At 53.5% G+C, this 14991-nt stretch overlaps 1 protein-coding gene across 12 annotated transcripts in view; it reads right to left on the bottom strand.

Annotated features, from left to right (window-relative positions):
- Positions 1–14991, bottom strand: part of MAPT (microtubule associated protein tau) — a 99913-nt gene that overhangs the window by 44710 nt on the left and 40212 nt on the right. For 9 of the 12 annotated variants that reach the window (XM_036268411.1, XM_036268408.1, XM_036268407.1 and 6 more), the window contains exons 2-4: positions 9326–9484; positions 6163–6249; positions 3520–3606 (exon numbers count right to left, since the gene is read on the bottom strand). In XM_036268411.1, the coding sequence (XP_036124304.1) occupies positions 3520–3606; positions 6163–6249; positions 9326–9467 (316 nt within the window). In that variant the 5' untranslated portion in view covers positions 9468–9484. The remainder of the gene's footprint in view (positions 1–3519; positions 3607–6162; positions 6250–9325; positions 9485–14991) is intronic. The other 3 variants (XM_036268412.1, XM_036268409.1, XM_036268404.1) reach the window with 1 other exon arrangement.

Raw genomic sequence — 14991 nt, forward strand, 5'->3', positions numbered from 1 at the left:
CTGAAGACGTTATTGCTGGGGACGTTGAGGAAACAGTTCATTGCACAAACCCCACACACCCACACACTTCACAGGGGACCACAGTCCGGTAGGAAAGACCTTCCTCACAGTGGGCCCAGGGTCCCAAGGACCCCACTTGACAAAGACACACAGAATAGGCGAGGTCAGAGGAGCAATTTGCTGCTAGTCACTGCACGGACCCGTGTCCAGGTGTCGGCAAACGTCCCGGCCCCAGCGTGGGACAGAGCTGGAGGGAAGGACTAGGCATGGGCTGGGGAGTCGGACTGGGATCACACCCAGGTGTCATTATTTACCTAACCCCCTGAGCCTCGCCTCCTCATCTAGCACCCCAAGGTGCTGGCAGCGGTCCGCCTTGTAGGAGGGCGCTGAGGATGAACACAGGAATTTGTGTGAGTGTTTGGCAAAACGCCTGGCTATGGTAGGTGCCCCAAAGCTGTTCGGTTTCTCTTCTCCAACCTACTGGGAAACCCTTTAACTGCACGTCCAGAATAGGTGCTGCCTGGTCGAGGGGGGCCAGCGGCCCCAGTGAGTGGCTTAGGGAACCACAGCTCACCCCAACAGAGAAGACTGAGGACAGTCCCTATGCACCATCTGTGGTACCGAAATCAATGCGCTTTACCATGGAGCCAATTTCGGCAACCTGGTAAACCAAGATGCTGCCACAGGCCGGCGAACAGCACTGTCCGGAAGCAGAGATGAGAAGGCCAGTCAGCCCACGTTCACACGCGCCGGCCTCAGGAGCCGCACCCCTGAGAAAGGCCTGTAAGTTGTCGGCTGGGCCACCAGTGTCCTCCCAGCCCTGCCATGACCCAGGCTCTGCACCTAAGGCAGAAGTGGCCGCCACTGGCCGGCACAGGCTCACCACGGAGCCAGGAGGGGAAAGAGACTCCCCGGGGCCCTGGACAGCTCCAGGAGGCACAGCTCGCGGCACAGGTTCGGTCTGAGTCTCTGACGAGGTTACAGAAGGAAAGCGCAGATGACAGCAAGTCCAGCCGAGTGGCACGGAGCCCTGGAGACAGAGAACGTGCGCGGGCATGCCAGGATGAGGTCACAATGGTGGCACCAGCAAGCTGGCAGCTTTCACATGCCAGTGCAGAGCTGTGATACCCTGGCCCTGGTGCCAGTCTGAAGTCAGAGGCTGCCGGTCGCTCTGACGACCCCCAAGGCCAGCAAGGGGGAGGGCTCCGAGGAGTCCCGGGGAGGAAGGGTGTGTGGCCGTGGCTGGGCCAGCATGTCACCACACGGCCTCTCTCTGTCCCTGAAGCCCCAAGAGGCAGGGCACCCACCCCTGTGGCCACACCACACCCCAACAGGACCTCAGATGAGAAGTTTTCTTTCTTTTTTTTAAAAAAGAGTTTTTCTTTATTGATTTGTAGAGAGAGGAAAGGAGGGAGAGAGACAGAAACATCGATGAGAGAGAACATCAACTGGCTGCCTCCTGCATGCCCCCCACTGGGAATCGGGTCCACAACCCGGGCATGTGCCCTGACCAGGAATCAAACCAGTGACCTCTTGGTACATGGGTTGATGTTCAAACACTGAGCCACACCGGCCGGGCCAGATGAGAAGTTTTCACTCGAACACCAAGATACAGCAAACAGGACACGCCAGACTGAGGCGCTAAACCAAGGTACATGTTGTCAAAGTCAACAGCTGAGGCCATAGAACCCCCCACCTCACCAAGGAGGTAAAGGGTGGAGGGGGTGGAGGAGAAGGGCTTTTTCAGGAGGATTTCTTTGGAGAGAACAGATTGGGGGGTTGGCCATGTAGCCACTAGCCACCTCCATCTGAGTCCCAGTGCAAGGAGTTCAAGGCACCACTTGTAGACACTGGTGTGTGTCCTCTGTGGTTAGCGACATGGCAGACCGCTGTCAGAAGCCTACCTGGGAACTAGAGGAGGGAGGCTGGCCCTGCTTTGGTGGGGGAGCAGGGGAGCATGGTGGTGGCCCCGCCGTCATTCCGCAAAGCAGTTTGGGCAAAGAATGTCCGTGTGTTTCCCACAGACCTGACGTGGGCACAGGGCAGTGGCCGTGTGGGGGTGCTTTAGACCGCACCCGGGAGGTCACCGACAGGGCAAGCAGGGGTCAGGCTGGAGGCCAATCCTAAGCCCCCAACGAGCAGAGGAGAGAGGAAATGTCTGCTTGAATCGAGCACACAGGGAGGAACCTTCAAGGGGGACAAGAGCGTGGGAAGAGTCTGGAATAATTTCTAAAAGTTCCCACAGAGAAAGAGTCCCTTTTCAACCCTGTGGAGAGGACGGAGCCAACAGCTCTCTGCAGTGCAGCCTAGTGAGACTCATCCCGCCCCCCGCCCTCCTCACGGTCCTCCCGGCCCCCCGCCCAGAGTGGGGGGCTGCAACCGGAATGAGCTTTGACCTTTACAGGGAGTGGCCATTCGAATCAGCACCTGCAGACTGTGTTCTGTGACTAAGGAGACTACGAGCAGTGGAAAGTGGGCTGGAGTTTCCATCGCAGGCGGAGGGGGCCCCACTGGATACATAGTAAAGGACAAAAACCAAGTGATTCATGATCTTGTCCCATGAGTTGGGCTTTGACCTTCAAATGACCTTCACTGTCAAGGACGAGGCCCGCTGGGCTTCAAGAACATGCCCCTCCACCCCTCGCAAAGACCACCTCGCAAAGCCTGGAGGGGTCGGGCGGCGCTGCCCAGCCGCGGAGGGCACTCAGCACTGTGTTTAGGAAGGAGAGACCTCCTGCCTGGGGACATCGCCCCCTGTGCTTTGCTGGTGAAATCCTGTCCAGAATCCTCCTGCATTTCTTGTCACACACCCTCCAATCGCCAAGCCGAGGCGGGAGCCTGTCACGTCAGCCCAGTGGAGGGGACGTGAAGGACACGACAGGAGGAGCTCCGGGCTGTGCTAGCCACTTCCTCAGGCCTGGGCTGCTCGTGGTGACTCTGGTGGCCCCGAGTCCAACGCTATTTCTGGCCGGTGCCTAGATGTCTGAGTTACTCCCCCTCATCCGTGTTGACAGGACGGCCTCGTCATGCCTGCTCTGTGCACATACGTTTGAGAAGACAGTCGCAGGACTGGATGTTGGACTAGATGGCTGAGCTCCTCAGGGGATCCTCCAAAGGTGTGGGCCAGCATCCGGACCCTGCGGCACACTCGGTGCTTCTGGTGGCAAATGCCCCCTGGGAGGTGACCCTGTCGCCGGGCAGTCTGAGCAGGAGGGTGGACTGCCCTCAGGGACGAAGGCCGGATCTGCCAGCAGCCCGCCTCGGGAGCCCCGTGGAGCCGGTGTACTGACTGAGACAGGAAGGAGGCTGGAAGGGATGCGACGGGTCCTCTCTCCCCTGGGAGGCTGGGAGGTGGCCACGGAAGCAACAGGACCCCCGGGCATCAAGCTCAGAACCACCCAGGAGTCCTAGGAGCTGGCGTCTACCCACATGTCTGCCTCACTCTGAGATGAGCACAGCCCCACGCACACCCTCTCCTCCAGCAGGTGAGCCGAGCACCCAGCCCCGGGTCACCCTCACCTGTGGTTCCTTCTGGGATCTCCATGTGGGGCTGAGCGGCCACCTGCTTGCTGGGGGCTCCCTCATCCACTAAGGGCGCTGTCACATCTGGAAACCACTGAAAATCACCTTCGGGGCGCCCGGGATGAGCTGTGCAAGCCCCTCGCCTTTCGTGGTGTGCAGCCGCAGTGCAGGCGGGGAGGGGAGGGAACAGCCACATGCAAGAGAGCCAACCACAGAGCAGGCCCAGAGCCACCCTCCCCAGGAGGAGCCTGACACCTCCCCAGGAGGCACATTAATATTCTACTTGAGTGGCACCAGCCCATGAGCCGTCCAGGCCCTCTGCCAGGAAAGCCAGGGACAGCCCCTAGGTAACACGGCAGGGAAAGAGACCGCTGGGGACGGTTCCAGGGGTATTTAGAGAAGAAATGTTGAAAACCAGATGACTGTTTGCAGATGTTTGATCCTTAAGGCAGTGAAGGGGAGGAACTGGGTGTAAGGCAGGGCAGGAACTCTGGGGTTAGGGATGGGATCTATGGCTTTGCTGCGAGGCCTTGGGCAAGTCCCTTGTCCTCTTTGGGCCTCAGTTTCCTCATCTGCAAAATGGAAGTATCGGCTCCAAGTGACTTCCAAGGTTTCCTCCAGCGTGCCCTGTCCCCCTGGGCCCATGACCCATGGTCAAGCAGCACAGAATCCCCTGGGTAGTGATGAAAGGCCCAGGGCTGTCCAGGGTCAGGGCTGCGGAGACCAGAGCTGAAGATCCACCAGCAGGAGTTGCTGTCAGTGTCTCTTCAAGGGGAACCCTTCCACACCGGCCTTCGTCCCCGAGCAGTGCCCTGGCACACTCCCAGGCCGTTCTGGGTGAACATAAGGAGTTGTCGGCGCTGAAAGCTGTCCAAGAGCCTGAGTCAGTTTAGACAAACGGAGTCCATTTTAATTATGGTCTCAGGAGCAGGTGGAGCAGCCCGGCCCCGCCCGGCCCCTTCCGTGTGGGGTGGGAGCTACAGTGCTTGTGACCCACACACATACAGGGTCCAGAGTGCAGGGAGACTTGGTGGGAAACTTCTTCCAGAATGACGTTGATGAGATGCTGGAAACCACGAGTTGGAAGGCTGGCATGGATTCGGGCATCGGTGTTTCAGGGCTTTCTCAGGGCGGCAGGCAACGTGTACGACTGTCCTAACTAGATCAGCAGGATGTCTTGCATCACTGACTCCAAGGAGAGCAAAGGCATTTGGCCGAGTATTCTCCGCATAAGCTGAGAACCCCGTGGGTGGGGGAAGGGCCATACCCACTATATCCTCCACAGAAGCACCCTTAGACCAAGAAATTGGCAAGCACCTGACAGTCACTTTCTGAACTCATCCAAAGGTAGACGTGAGAGGTGATGCTGGGGCCAGGTTCTCATGCTGTGACACAGAAGCTAAAGGACTGGGCAGGGCCCAGAGGAGGGCTGACAGCAGAAGCTCAAACCTCCTTGGGAAGAATGAAGAGATGGAGGAGCAGATACCACAGACCGGTTACTTAAAAGCCATTCTCAATTCCCTTCTCTCTTAATTTCTCCTACTAAAGAAGCTGAAAAGCAACATGCGTGGTGTCCGAGCCTCCCTTACAGCCAGGAGTGTCCCCGAGGCTCAGGCCCGACAAATGGGACGTAAGCGGGAGTGGGCCAGGTGGGGCTTGCAGGAAAACTCTCACTTTCCTAACTCAGAAGAGAACACCTTTGGTTTCAGGGCCCTTTTGGCCACTTGCTTTGCTACTTTCTGCTTTGAAGGCAGATGTGATGCCTGGAAGTGCAGTAGCCACCTTGTAACCATGAGGTAACAATCCAACCGTTAAGGATGGCAGAAGAAAAAGACAGAAGAGCATTGATGACTCCGGGGACTGGCTAAGTCCAGACAGCTTATTATGTGAGACATATAAACCTCTTCACAGACATGCCACAGTTCGTTGAGTTTTCCTTTACCGCAATCAAACTCGCTCTTGACTGACATAGATGAGAAGCAAGAGAAGGTGGTCAAAATCGGGACCAGGGAGCACTTCGGGACATACACGAGGAGCTTCCTAATAACCTAGATACCGAATGTTTAGAGAGAACAGGTTGGAAGGTGGGTTGGAACTAACGCAGTGGCCAATGTCCAGAGCCCAAGGCCAAGACCAGTGCTAAAAAAATGAAAGATACTAAACCAAGACAAGTCCCAGAGTGTGAGCTCGGAGACACGCATTGACCTGCTTCTTCTCTCAGCCACACGGCTGCTCTGGGACCTGGTGGCTCAGGAAAGAGCGAGGTGGGTGGGAGCTTCGGAAGGAGCTGGGAGAGGCGATCGACATGGAGCAGGGGTTTTGAGGAGTTGCGCTTGGGCCCTGCTTTGCCACAGATCCCAGCCTCTCCGAGTGCGGCCGCCTCAAAGCACACGCGTGAAGAAGGTGCCTGTGCCTGGCACTGGTGAGCAAGGCACCGAAGCAGGGCTTGGCTCCCCCCGCAGTCCTGAGCCAAACCGGAGCCATCTTGCAAAGCACTGAGCGAGCACATCCTAGCCAGAGGCAGAGGCAGCAGCAATGCAGCCAGGGAGGGTGGCACACGTGGGCTCAAAGCGTGGCTACAGGCAGGCTGGCGCACGGAAGGAGCGGGCTGAATGAGCAACGAGAGGAAGGAGGCCCCACCTTCGGCCGTCGGAGTGCTCTTAGCATCAGGGGTTTCAGAGCCCGGTTCCTCGGATCGGTCATCCGCGGGGGTCCGCAGGGGAGATTCTGGAACATACACAGTGAGCCCCTTAGAATGGCCGCCTCTCCCCACCCCTCCTTGGACCTCAGGAGGAACTCAGGAGCAGTATCTTTTGGAGCCAAAAATCACTCAGCGTGGAACCCAGATGGATGGAATGTGACTGTGTGATAAAATCACAAAGGGGACCGATCCCACCCCCCAACACAACGCTGCCCGCACACCAGGGTCATCAGGCAAAGACACAGGTGATGAGTAGTTGTTCTTGGTGAGAGGAGACAACACCTTTTAATCTGCTTGTGGTTCTAGTTGAGACAAGGCTTTTGTATTGACAAATGGCAGCACATACCAGAAAGCTAAGCCACGTGAAGCTGGGGACTCGTCTGTCCTCACTGGAGAGATTCATGCAAGATCGATACCAGTAATTGAGGGCAGGTGGAAAATACTCAGAGCTCCAACTCCTTCCTCTGAAAAGGAATGAGCTCAGGACAGACACGGGGCCTACTTCTCACTGAACAGTGGTGTCTAGACTTCACCCAAGTCCTCTCAGGGGAGGGTGTCCAAGTACTCACTAACCAGCCTTGAGTGACACCGGAAATGTCAGCCACGGTTACTTATAAGAAAACCGTCCTTTGCGAATCGGAAGCCAGGAAGCTCTGGTGCACTGTGAGGGCCACTCCTCCTGGGGCGGGGGCGGCCTTGGGGCCAGTTTCAGTGCGCGGAGCAGAACCCCGAGATGAGAAAAGGCAAGTGGTGTGCAAGAGCCCTGTCCCCGGACACCCGGCCCTGGCTGCACCCTCCAGCCAAATAAGGGCCGATTCTAAACAAGCTGCCTGCGCATACAGCTCCCTGGAGCCCGAGCAAAGACCTGAGAACCGCCTCAGACAAGCTGTGGGCAGATGATGGGGCCGTTGGGTCTGGTCATCCCGAACCAACCTTGACTGTCAGAGCACAGGTGAATACAGGCCGCACGGGGCCTCTGGCACACTTGCCCCCCAAAGCCCCCGCCCCCAATCTGTCCCAGCCTGCAATCCTTATCATTTGCATTACACCTGTTGAATGTCTTGGAGGTCGGAAGGAAGGAGAAGCCTCTTCTGAATGTCTTATCTAGAAGGTATAACAGGTTAACCCTTTAGCACATTTTTTTTTCTTAATTCTCAGCTGAGGATATTTTTCTATTGATTTTCAGATAGAATGGGAGGGAGGGAGGGAGGGAGAGAGAAACATCGATTAGCTGCCTCCCGCACAACCCCGACTAGGGCCAGGGATTGAACCCCAGACTCTGGTCCACAGGGCGACGCTCTGATTGCTGAGCCAACCTGCCAGGGTTTTCCTGGACTTTCAAAAGTACAAGTTTTTTATTTGACAACAGTTTTAGATTTACAGTAAAATTGCAAAGATAGTACAGAGAGTGTACCCCAAACCCAGTGTTCCCAATTATTAACATCCTTCATTATTATGGTATATTTGTTGCAACATAATCTATCTATCTATCTATCTATCTATCTATCTATCTATCTATCTATCTATTTTTTTAAAATTCTCACCAGAGGATATTTTCCATTATTTTCAGATAGAGTGGGAGTGAGGGAGGGAGGGAGGGAGGGAGAGAGAGAAACATCGAGTGGCTGCCTCCCGCACAACCCCCACCAGGGCCAGAGAATCAAACCACAACGGAGTTACCTGCCCTTGACTGGAATTGAACCCACGACTCTTCAGTCTGTGGGCCGACGCTCTAACTGCTGAGCCAAACTGGCCAGGGCATAATCTATATTTTTAACTTAATTTTTAAACCAGGCAACCCTAAATAGAGCGTCATTTTTCACTGGCAGAATTCAGTATGCTGTGATTCTAAGTTGGATTCCATCCACGAGAGTTTAATAATGAAGTTCCATGGCGACCTGACAGTGACGAGAGGCGTGTGGGGGGAGGACACATGTGGGCTCAGGTCCTCAGACGAGGCAGCTCTTAGGACCCAGCTGCCCACTGTGGGGAGCTGAAACTTAGCAGCTCAGGCTGGAGCCAGGCTGTCGCCTGGAGGAAGTCAGAATGCACATTTCTTGTTACCATGACACCAGGCAGGAAGTTTTGGGCCAACTAGGAACCCCTTCTCCCCTAGGGCTTCTGGCTGGGCAGCCTCGAGCCCAGGGTCAGCATGCCCACTCTTCCTCCACGTCCTCCACCTGGGAGCGCACTTGCCTAAGCTCCACTGCTCCACTGTGTCTGCTGCTTAGACACAGAGAGAAGCCAGCCTTTGAAACAAGGCCCCCAACGAGTCCTGAAACCTTTCCAAGGCCGGGATCCTTGCTTCTCATGTTCCCACACCCAGGACACCTCTTGGTGACCTGCTTCCTCCAGGGAACCCTCCCGGATAGATGTGCCCAGAAAAGGTCCTACACCACTTCCATTCACTTTCCCACACCCCAGGCTGCAAAGTGTTTTTTAAAATTATTTTTAGCATTAAAAGAGCAAGTAGACTGTGCCATTTTGTCTCCTTGGAAGTGGGTCTGGAGGACAGGGACAGAGTCCTTAAACTGAGGCCAGCTTGGTGCTCCGGGCGGGGATCAGAGGCCTACATTTGGAGCAGAAGAGGGGGCTGTGTGCTCCCTGAACTCGGTAGTCAGACAGTGAAATGAAACGTGTTCGTTTCATTTAGAAGTTGATGCAATGAATTAATGTAGGTACAGTGAGAATCCCAGAGCTAACCAACTTGCCGAATGGGGCCCAGACAGGTCGTGAGGAAGAGATGAAGATAATGTGTAAGGCCACGCATTCTGCATGCTAACGAGTGCTGCTGGTTTACAGGTTACCCGGAGCGGCTAAGGTCTCAGAGAGAGCACTCCGTTGCAATCAGAATGACCAGCCAGGCATCTCGGTCACATGCCATCCATTCACGGGGCAAACTCTCCTCTGAAAGGTACATTTTCAAAGGGGGTCACGTTTTGAGTTTTCTTGGCTCAAATGATGAGGCTTCTCTTCATTAACAATCTAACCCAATAAAACATTTAAAACTTCCTTAAAAATCTGGCTGCAAACCCTTCCTGCTAGTCTTTTCCAGAGCCAGCGGGTTGGCTGCGATTCCTCTGCGCAGGGCTGTGCACTAACCTTTCAGGCTGTGGTCCGCGTCACCCTCGTGGTCTTGCAGCAGGGTGTAGCCCCCCTGAGAGGGGAGCTCTTTCCTGTCCCCGAGCCCGTAGGTCCCAGCATGATCTTCCATCATGTTGAACTCCTGGCGGGGCTCAGCCATCCTGGTTCAAGACCCACCTGGGGAAGAAAGATGGGAAGTTAAGGCTGGGGTGCTGAGGTGAAGCTTAGTGCTTGTGAGGTGGGTGGGGGCAGGGAGAGTACAGTGCCATCTCCCCAGTTCACGGTAGACATGTCCCCACCTGCCCCTTCCCTCTCCAGCAACGTCATCCTGAGCTGGATCTCTCTCTCTCTCCCTTCCTCAAATCAATAAATACACACTTAAAAATGTATCTATTGCCCTGGCCGGTTTGGCTCAGCGGTTAGAGCGTTGGCCTGTGGTCTGGAGAGACCCGGGTTCGGTTCCCGCTAAGGGCATGTACCTTGGTTGCAGTTTGTCCTGGCCCTGGTCGGTCGTGCAGGTGGCAGCCACTCGATGTGTCCCTTTCACATCAATGTCTCTCTCTCTCTCTCTTCCTCTCTCTCCCTCCCACTCTACCTGAACAAAAAATGTCCTCGGGTGAGGATAAAAAAAAAAAAATGTATCTATTTCTCTCATAGTATTTATTTTCTACTTATCTTGGAAACTCCCCTGTTCTAGTAGCTTTCGATTCCTCCCTTTAAACTTTCATATGTTTGGTCTTCATTTTCAATGAGCTATAATCACACCTCAGATCAACCTCATTGGCTACAGTACTGCCAGTGGGCAAAACTTTTGGTCTTCTTATTTCTTACCCTTTAAAGATCTCAGCTATGTTTTTATTTATTTTGAAATGTCTTTAAAATTTTTTCCCGATGTTATCTTCTCTCTTTTTATCCTTTTAGGCTGCTTTTTTCTTTCATTCTCTCCTTTTTATATTTGTAACTTTAATAATTTTTCATAATTTTAATCTATTAGTCTTTCATTTTCCTTTATAATTTGGTAATAGCTGTCTCCTCTGTTTCTGTTTTCATTTCATAACTTCTCTCCCTGGCACCCAGGAGCCCCGAAGTGGGTCAGTTGTTAGGGAAGAGCTGATAACACAAACCGGAGTGGGCGGGGCCTTTCTCTTTCCTGCCCCGGGGCCTCTAGCTCTCAGTTTCGGTGATCAATTAATAATGTCTCCATGGGAAAGGCGTGAAGGGCACACCCGATGCTATGCATCCTCTAAACGAGTTGAGTTGCAGAATGTTTTAAAATCCACAGTGTCATCTCTATCGGTGTTAGGCAACTCACATAATGGTGAACTAAAAGGTGGAGGGTACCCCTGGGGCAGACCCTCCACATAACTCTTCCAAGACCAGCGTTGGTGGTGGGACAGCCATCTCTGGCACTGTTTATACCAGCTGGCCACTGGCATACTCATGCCAGCTTCATTCTTCCAGGCAGGCCACGCTGCTGTGGGTGCCTGAGCTCTCTTCTCCATGCACCGTGCAGGGTAAGAAGCTGGCGAGAGCTGGGATGGTGGAGGAAGGTTTTCAGAATGAGGTCAGCAGGACTCTGCTGGGTGAGGCAGAAGGTGGGGCCTGACCCCTTTTGGGCAGCCCAGCTTGCAGAGAAGGGGCGCCTTTTCATGCTGACTGAGGCCCTTGTCCCTCGGAGAGCTCTTGGGAAAGGCATCTGAGACTGAGCTTCTCTGAAGCTTTGCCATCTTCCCAAGGATGAGCAGGACTTTTTTTTGGGAAGATAAAAGTCCCCATTCAAACTTTCAGGGTTAGGATTTGGTGGTGACATTCTTTACCCTTGGTCTGTTTCCCTTAGAAAGCCCCCAAACATAAGAACCCCTCTTCTGAAAGGCACCAGTTCCATTATCTGAGGACTCAACCACTGCCTCCCGCCCCTCCAGGAAGTAACACCTGCCTCATTCTTCCCGATGGAGCCTCTCTCAGGACGTCCGGGGTTCACTGCCCAACTGCTCATCCCGGGGACTGGTCCATGAGTCACCTCATCTGGCTGACTCACCAGGAGCCCCACCCTGCAGGGGTGGAATTAGTCCAGAAGCTTGAGGCGTCCCTAACTTGCTTGAGACACGACACCTGGCCCAGGTGAGGCGGGCCAGTCAACTGAGCTAAGGTTTTAGTGAACACTAAGAAGTTTAAGGAGCCCCATGGTTTTGTCTTGAGATTTGACTGACTCCTTTCAATGACTCAGTTTGCCTCCTGCAACATGTGGATGAAGGTGTAAAAGTAAAAATCTGATGGGTTGGCTTCCTCTTTCATAAAATGCCCATTTATATCCTTTGCTTCTCTGTTCAGGTCTTGGTGTGCATTGTAATGACTTGAGTGGGCTCTTATTTTATGAATAACATTAACCCTTTATCCTATTTGTGACAAATAGTTTCTCCAGTTGGTTGCCTCTTATTTTGGTTTCTTGTGGCTTCTGACTGACAGGTTTTAATTTTCATACAGTCAAATCTATTTTCTTTTGTGATTTATGCCACTGCTCCATGATACATAAATATCATCAATATTTTCTGCTATGTTTTTTCTTTTCTTTTTTTTTTTATCTTCACCCGAGGACATTTTTGCATTTATCTTCAGATAGAGCAAGAGGGAGAGAGGGAGGAATAGGGAGAGATAAGTATCGCTGTGAGAGAGATGCATTGACTGGTTGCCACCCACACGACCCCAACCGAGGCCAGGGACAAACTGCAACCGAGGTACGTGTCCTTGGTGGGAACCGAACCCGGGTCTCTCTGGTCCACGGGCTGACGCTCTAACCACTGAGCAACCGGCCAGGGCTCTGCTATGTTTTTAGTGATCGAATTCTTTGTATCTAATTGAACTGCAGTGGGAAAGCAGACATCCACAGGTACCTAAGTGAGTGGGCACGGATGGCTGTGCTCCAATTAACTTTATATCTGGATACTGAAGTTTGAAAGGCATATAATTTTCATGTGTTATGAAATAGCATTTTTCTTTTCTTTTTTTTCCAGCCATGTGAAAAATGTAAAAGCCATTCTTCACTCACAGCGGGTTTGGCCTGTGGGCCGTACCTCACGGACTCCTGCGTTCAGCCTTTCTAGCGTTTCTTCTCTCTCAATCGTAAAAACAACCTGTAACGTAAGTCTTAGCAAGAATCACTGCGCACTTTGGTCGCTGCCTATATTCGCACTGTGGTGTTTTGCATTGGATGTTGTGTTTTCTTCAGCTGCTCCTAGAGTTTTCCATAAGGTTTTAAGTCAGGAGCAGGAGAACTAAGGGTCATTCCTGGGGCCCGAGGCAGCAGCCCATTTTTCCGGGGACCTGCAGCCAGAGTGTACGCCCTTCAGCTGCCAGGCTGCCTAGCTCGGGCCCACGGAGCAGATAACAGGGTGGCGGGTGGTGGTGCCCTGGCGTCTAATGATCCCCCTCCCACCAGCACCACCCCTGCAGGGCTGGAGAAAGTCAGATGCACCAATAGGAAGCTGAATGAGTTACATGGGCTGCTGGAGAAATTAAATCATCCTTGAAAACACAGGCAGCTATTCACTATGCAAAATAAATGAACTGTGTGCTTCTCAAGGGCCACTATTTTCCTTTGGGGAAAAAAGTGAAATGCAAGGGAAGAACTCCTAATCAGGGAGGCTCACCACGCCACCCCGCCCCACCATTCCCGACAGCAACGCCCTTGGGTTCACGGATCTTCTGAGGCAACGAGGCTGCAGCCCCAGGGCCTGGCACAGTCAGTGCCACACGGCCCCTGTCGAAGAAGGAACTTGTTCCATGTGGGCACCTCACAGGCGTGTCACTGGACCCTCACAGCAATCCTGTGAGGTAGTTATCATCATTGTCATCAGCACAGATATTAAGATTTCTATTGGACAGATGAGGAATCTGGGACGTGACCTGCCCAGGGTCACACAGCCAGTAGGAGACGATGCCGGATACAAAGCCTGTGTCCTGTCCCTCACGGCCTGTTCTTCCATCCTGGACCATGTGATGTTCCTCAGCTTTCTGTCGGGCACAGGTCTGGGTGTGGAAGGACCGTGGTCCAGGATTTATACCCTGAAGCTGTGTGACCAAGTCACTTTTCTCAACTGTCTTCATGCACAAAGTGTCACTCATTGACCTCTGAGGTCCCTTCTTGCTCTGACAGTTTATTCTAAGTGGGTTCGCTGGGCCTGTTTCCTCTTGCTCCGGAGCCCCGTGGCCATTCACCGGACAGCAGGGCTCTAGCCCAGGCCTGGGGGAGAGGCAGGAGCCCTGGCATCTCCGCACCTCCCTCCTTTCCCATTCCTCTCTGACCCCTGCCACCTTCCTCCTTGAGAACCAGGGCAGGATGATTTCTCTGCAAGAACTGGACAAAGAACATGTAAACCAACTGACCACTGGCACGGCGCACATCCCGGCTCTAAGACTCTCATGCAGAGGCAGCAGACTATAAACACACAAATAGGCTTGGCCCTGAGGTGGGTACACAGCCCAGACTAGACATGGTCATCACCTCCCGGACCCCTGTAATCTAAGAGAGACACACAGACGGGAAAATAAACACACCAAGAGCTTTCTTTGTTTTCTTATTCTTCCGAATCAACCAGCCTCTCCCTCTCCCTCCCCGTCTCCCTCTCTCTTTCTCTCTGATTTCCTACCTCCTGTCTTCCCAGGCAGTGACTTAGAGGCAGCAGGATGGGAGGGAAGGAAGAAATTTTAGGAGAGGAACATAAGTTGAGTGAAACCTGGGAACTAAAATGAGCCACTCTTTAGGGACCCTGGGAAAAGTACTGCATCTCGACCAGAGAAAGCGTGAACCCAAGGCTACTGGCGTCTGTCCCTGTCATTTAGTAACTGCGTAAATGGAGGCCCCTGAGGGGAAGGAGCCTGTGGAGTTGTTCTGGGGCCTTGTCCCAGAGGGGCACACCCCAGTCCAGCGCTGCTTGCATGGGCACAGTGGGGGTGGGGCAAAGAAAGGGAGAAAAGTGTCCATAGGGTTGAGGGGGACAGAGGAACCAAGAACACAGTCTAGTCCAGCTGGTGTGGCTCAGTGCTTGAGCATCGACCCATGCACAAACAGGTCGCCAGTTCGATTCCCAGTCAGGGCACATGCCCAGGTTGTGGGTCAAATCCCCAGTGGGGGGCATGCAGGAGGCGGCCAATCGATGTTCTCTCTCATCAATGTTTCTCTCTCTTTCACCTCTTACTTCCTCTCTCTCTAAAATCAATAAAGGAAAAAAAAAAAAAAAAGAGCAGAGTACAGGTGGAGAGAGGATGAGGGAAGCTGCAGGGATTACAGCTCCCCTGGCCCTGCTGCCCTCTGGGACACGGGAACAGTTCCGGTGCCCGTGTGCCCCCCCCCCCCCCGGCCCTCTGCTCCTGCACAGCTCTCCAGGGTCCGCAGGTATCACCTGACCTGGGGCCGCTCCGCTCAAGGAGGGGAAGACCAAACAGCCTTCCTGCGCCTACCACCACCCTCCCTATTCCTTCTGCTTTTCTCACCCACAGCAGTGCATTTTGGTAATGAGTAATTCAGGTTCTAGAAAGCTCCTTGGCAGCACTGGACACACTCTGGGCAGTTTTGGAATATTAATGGTATCTGTTCATTTGAGCCCTGACTCTGACTACAAGCCAGTCACGGGGCTTCAGAGAGAGTATCTCTGTACTACAACAGCCCCATGAGAGGGATGATTGTT

The sequence above is a fragment of the Molossus molossus genome, unplaced genomic scaffold (assembly GCF_014108415.1).
Source record: "Molossus molossus isolate mMolMol1 unplaced genomic scaffold, mMolMol1.p scaffold_m16_p_19, whole genome shotgun sequence".
Classification (NCBI taxonomy): Eukaryota; Metazoa; Chordata; class Mammalia; order Chiroptera; family Molossidae; genus Molossus; species Molossus molossus.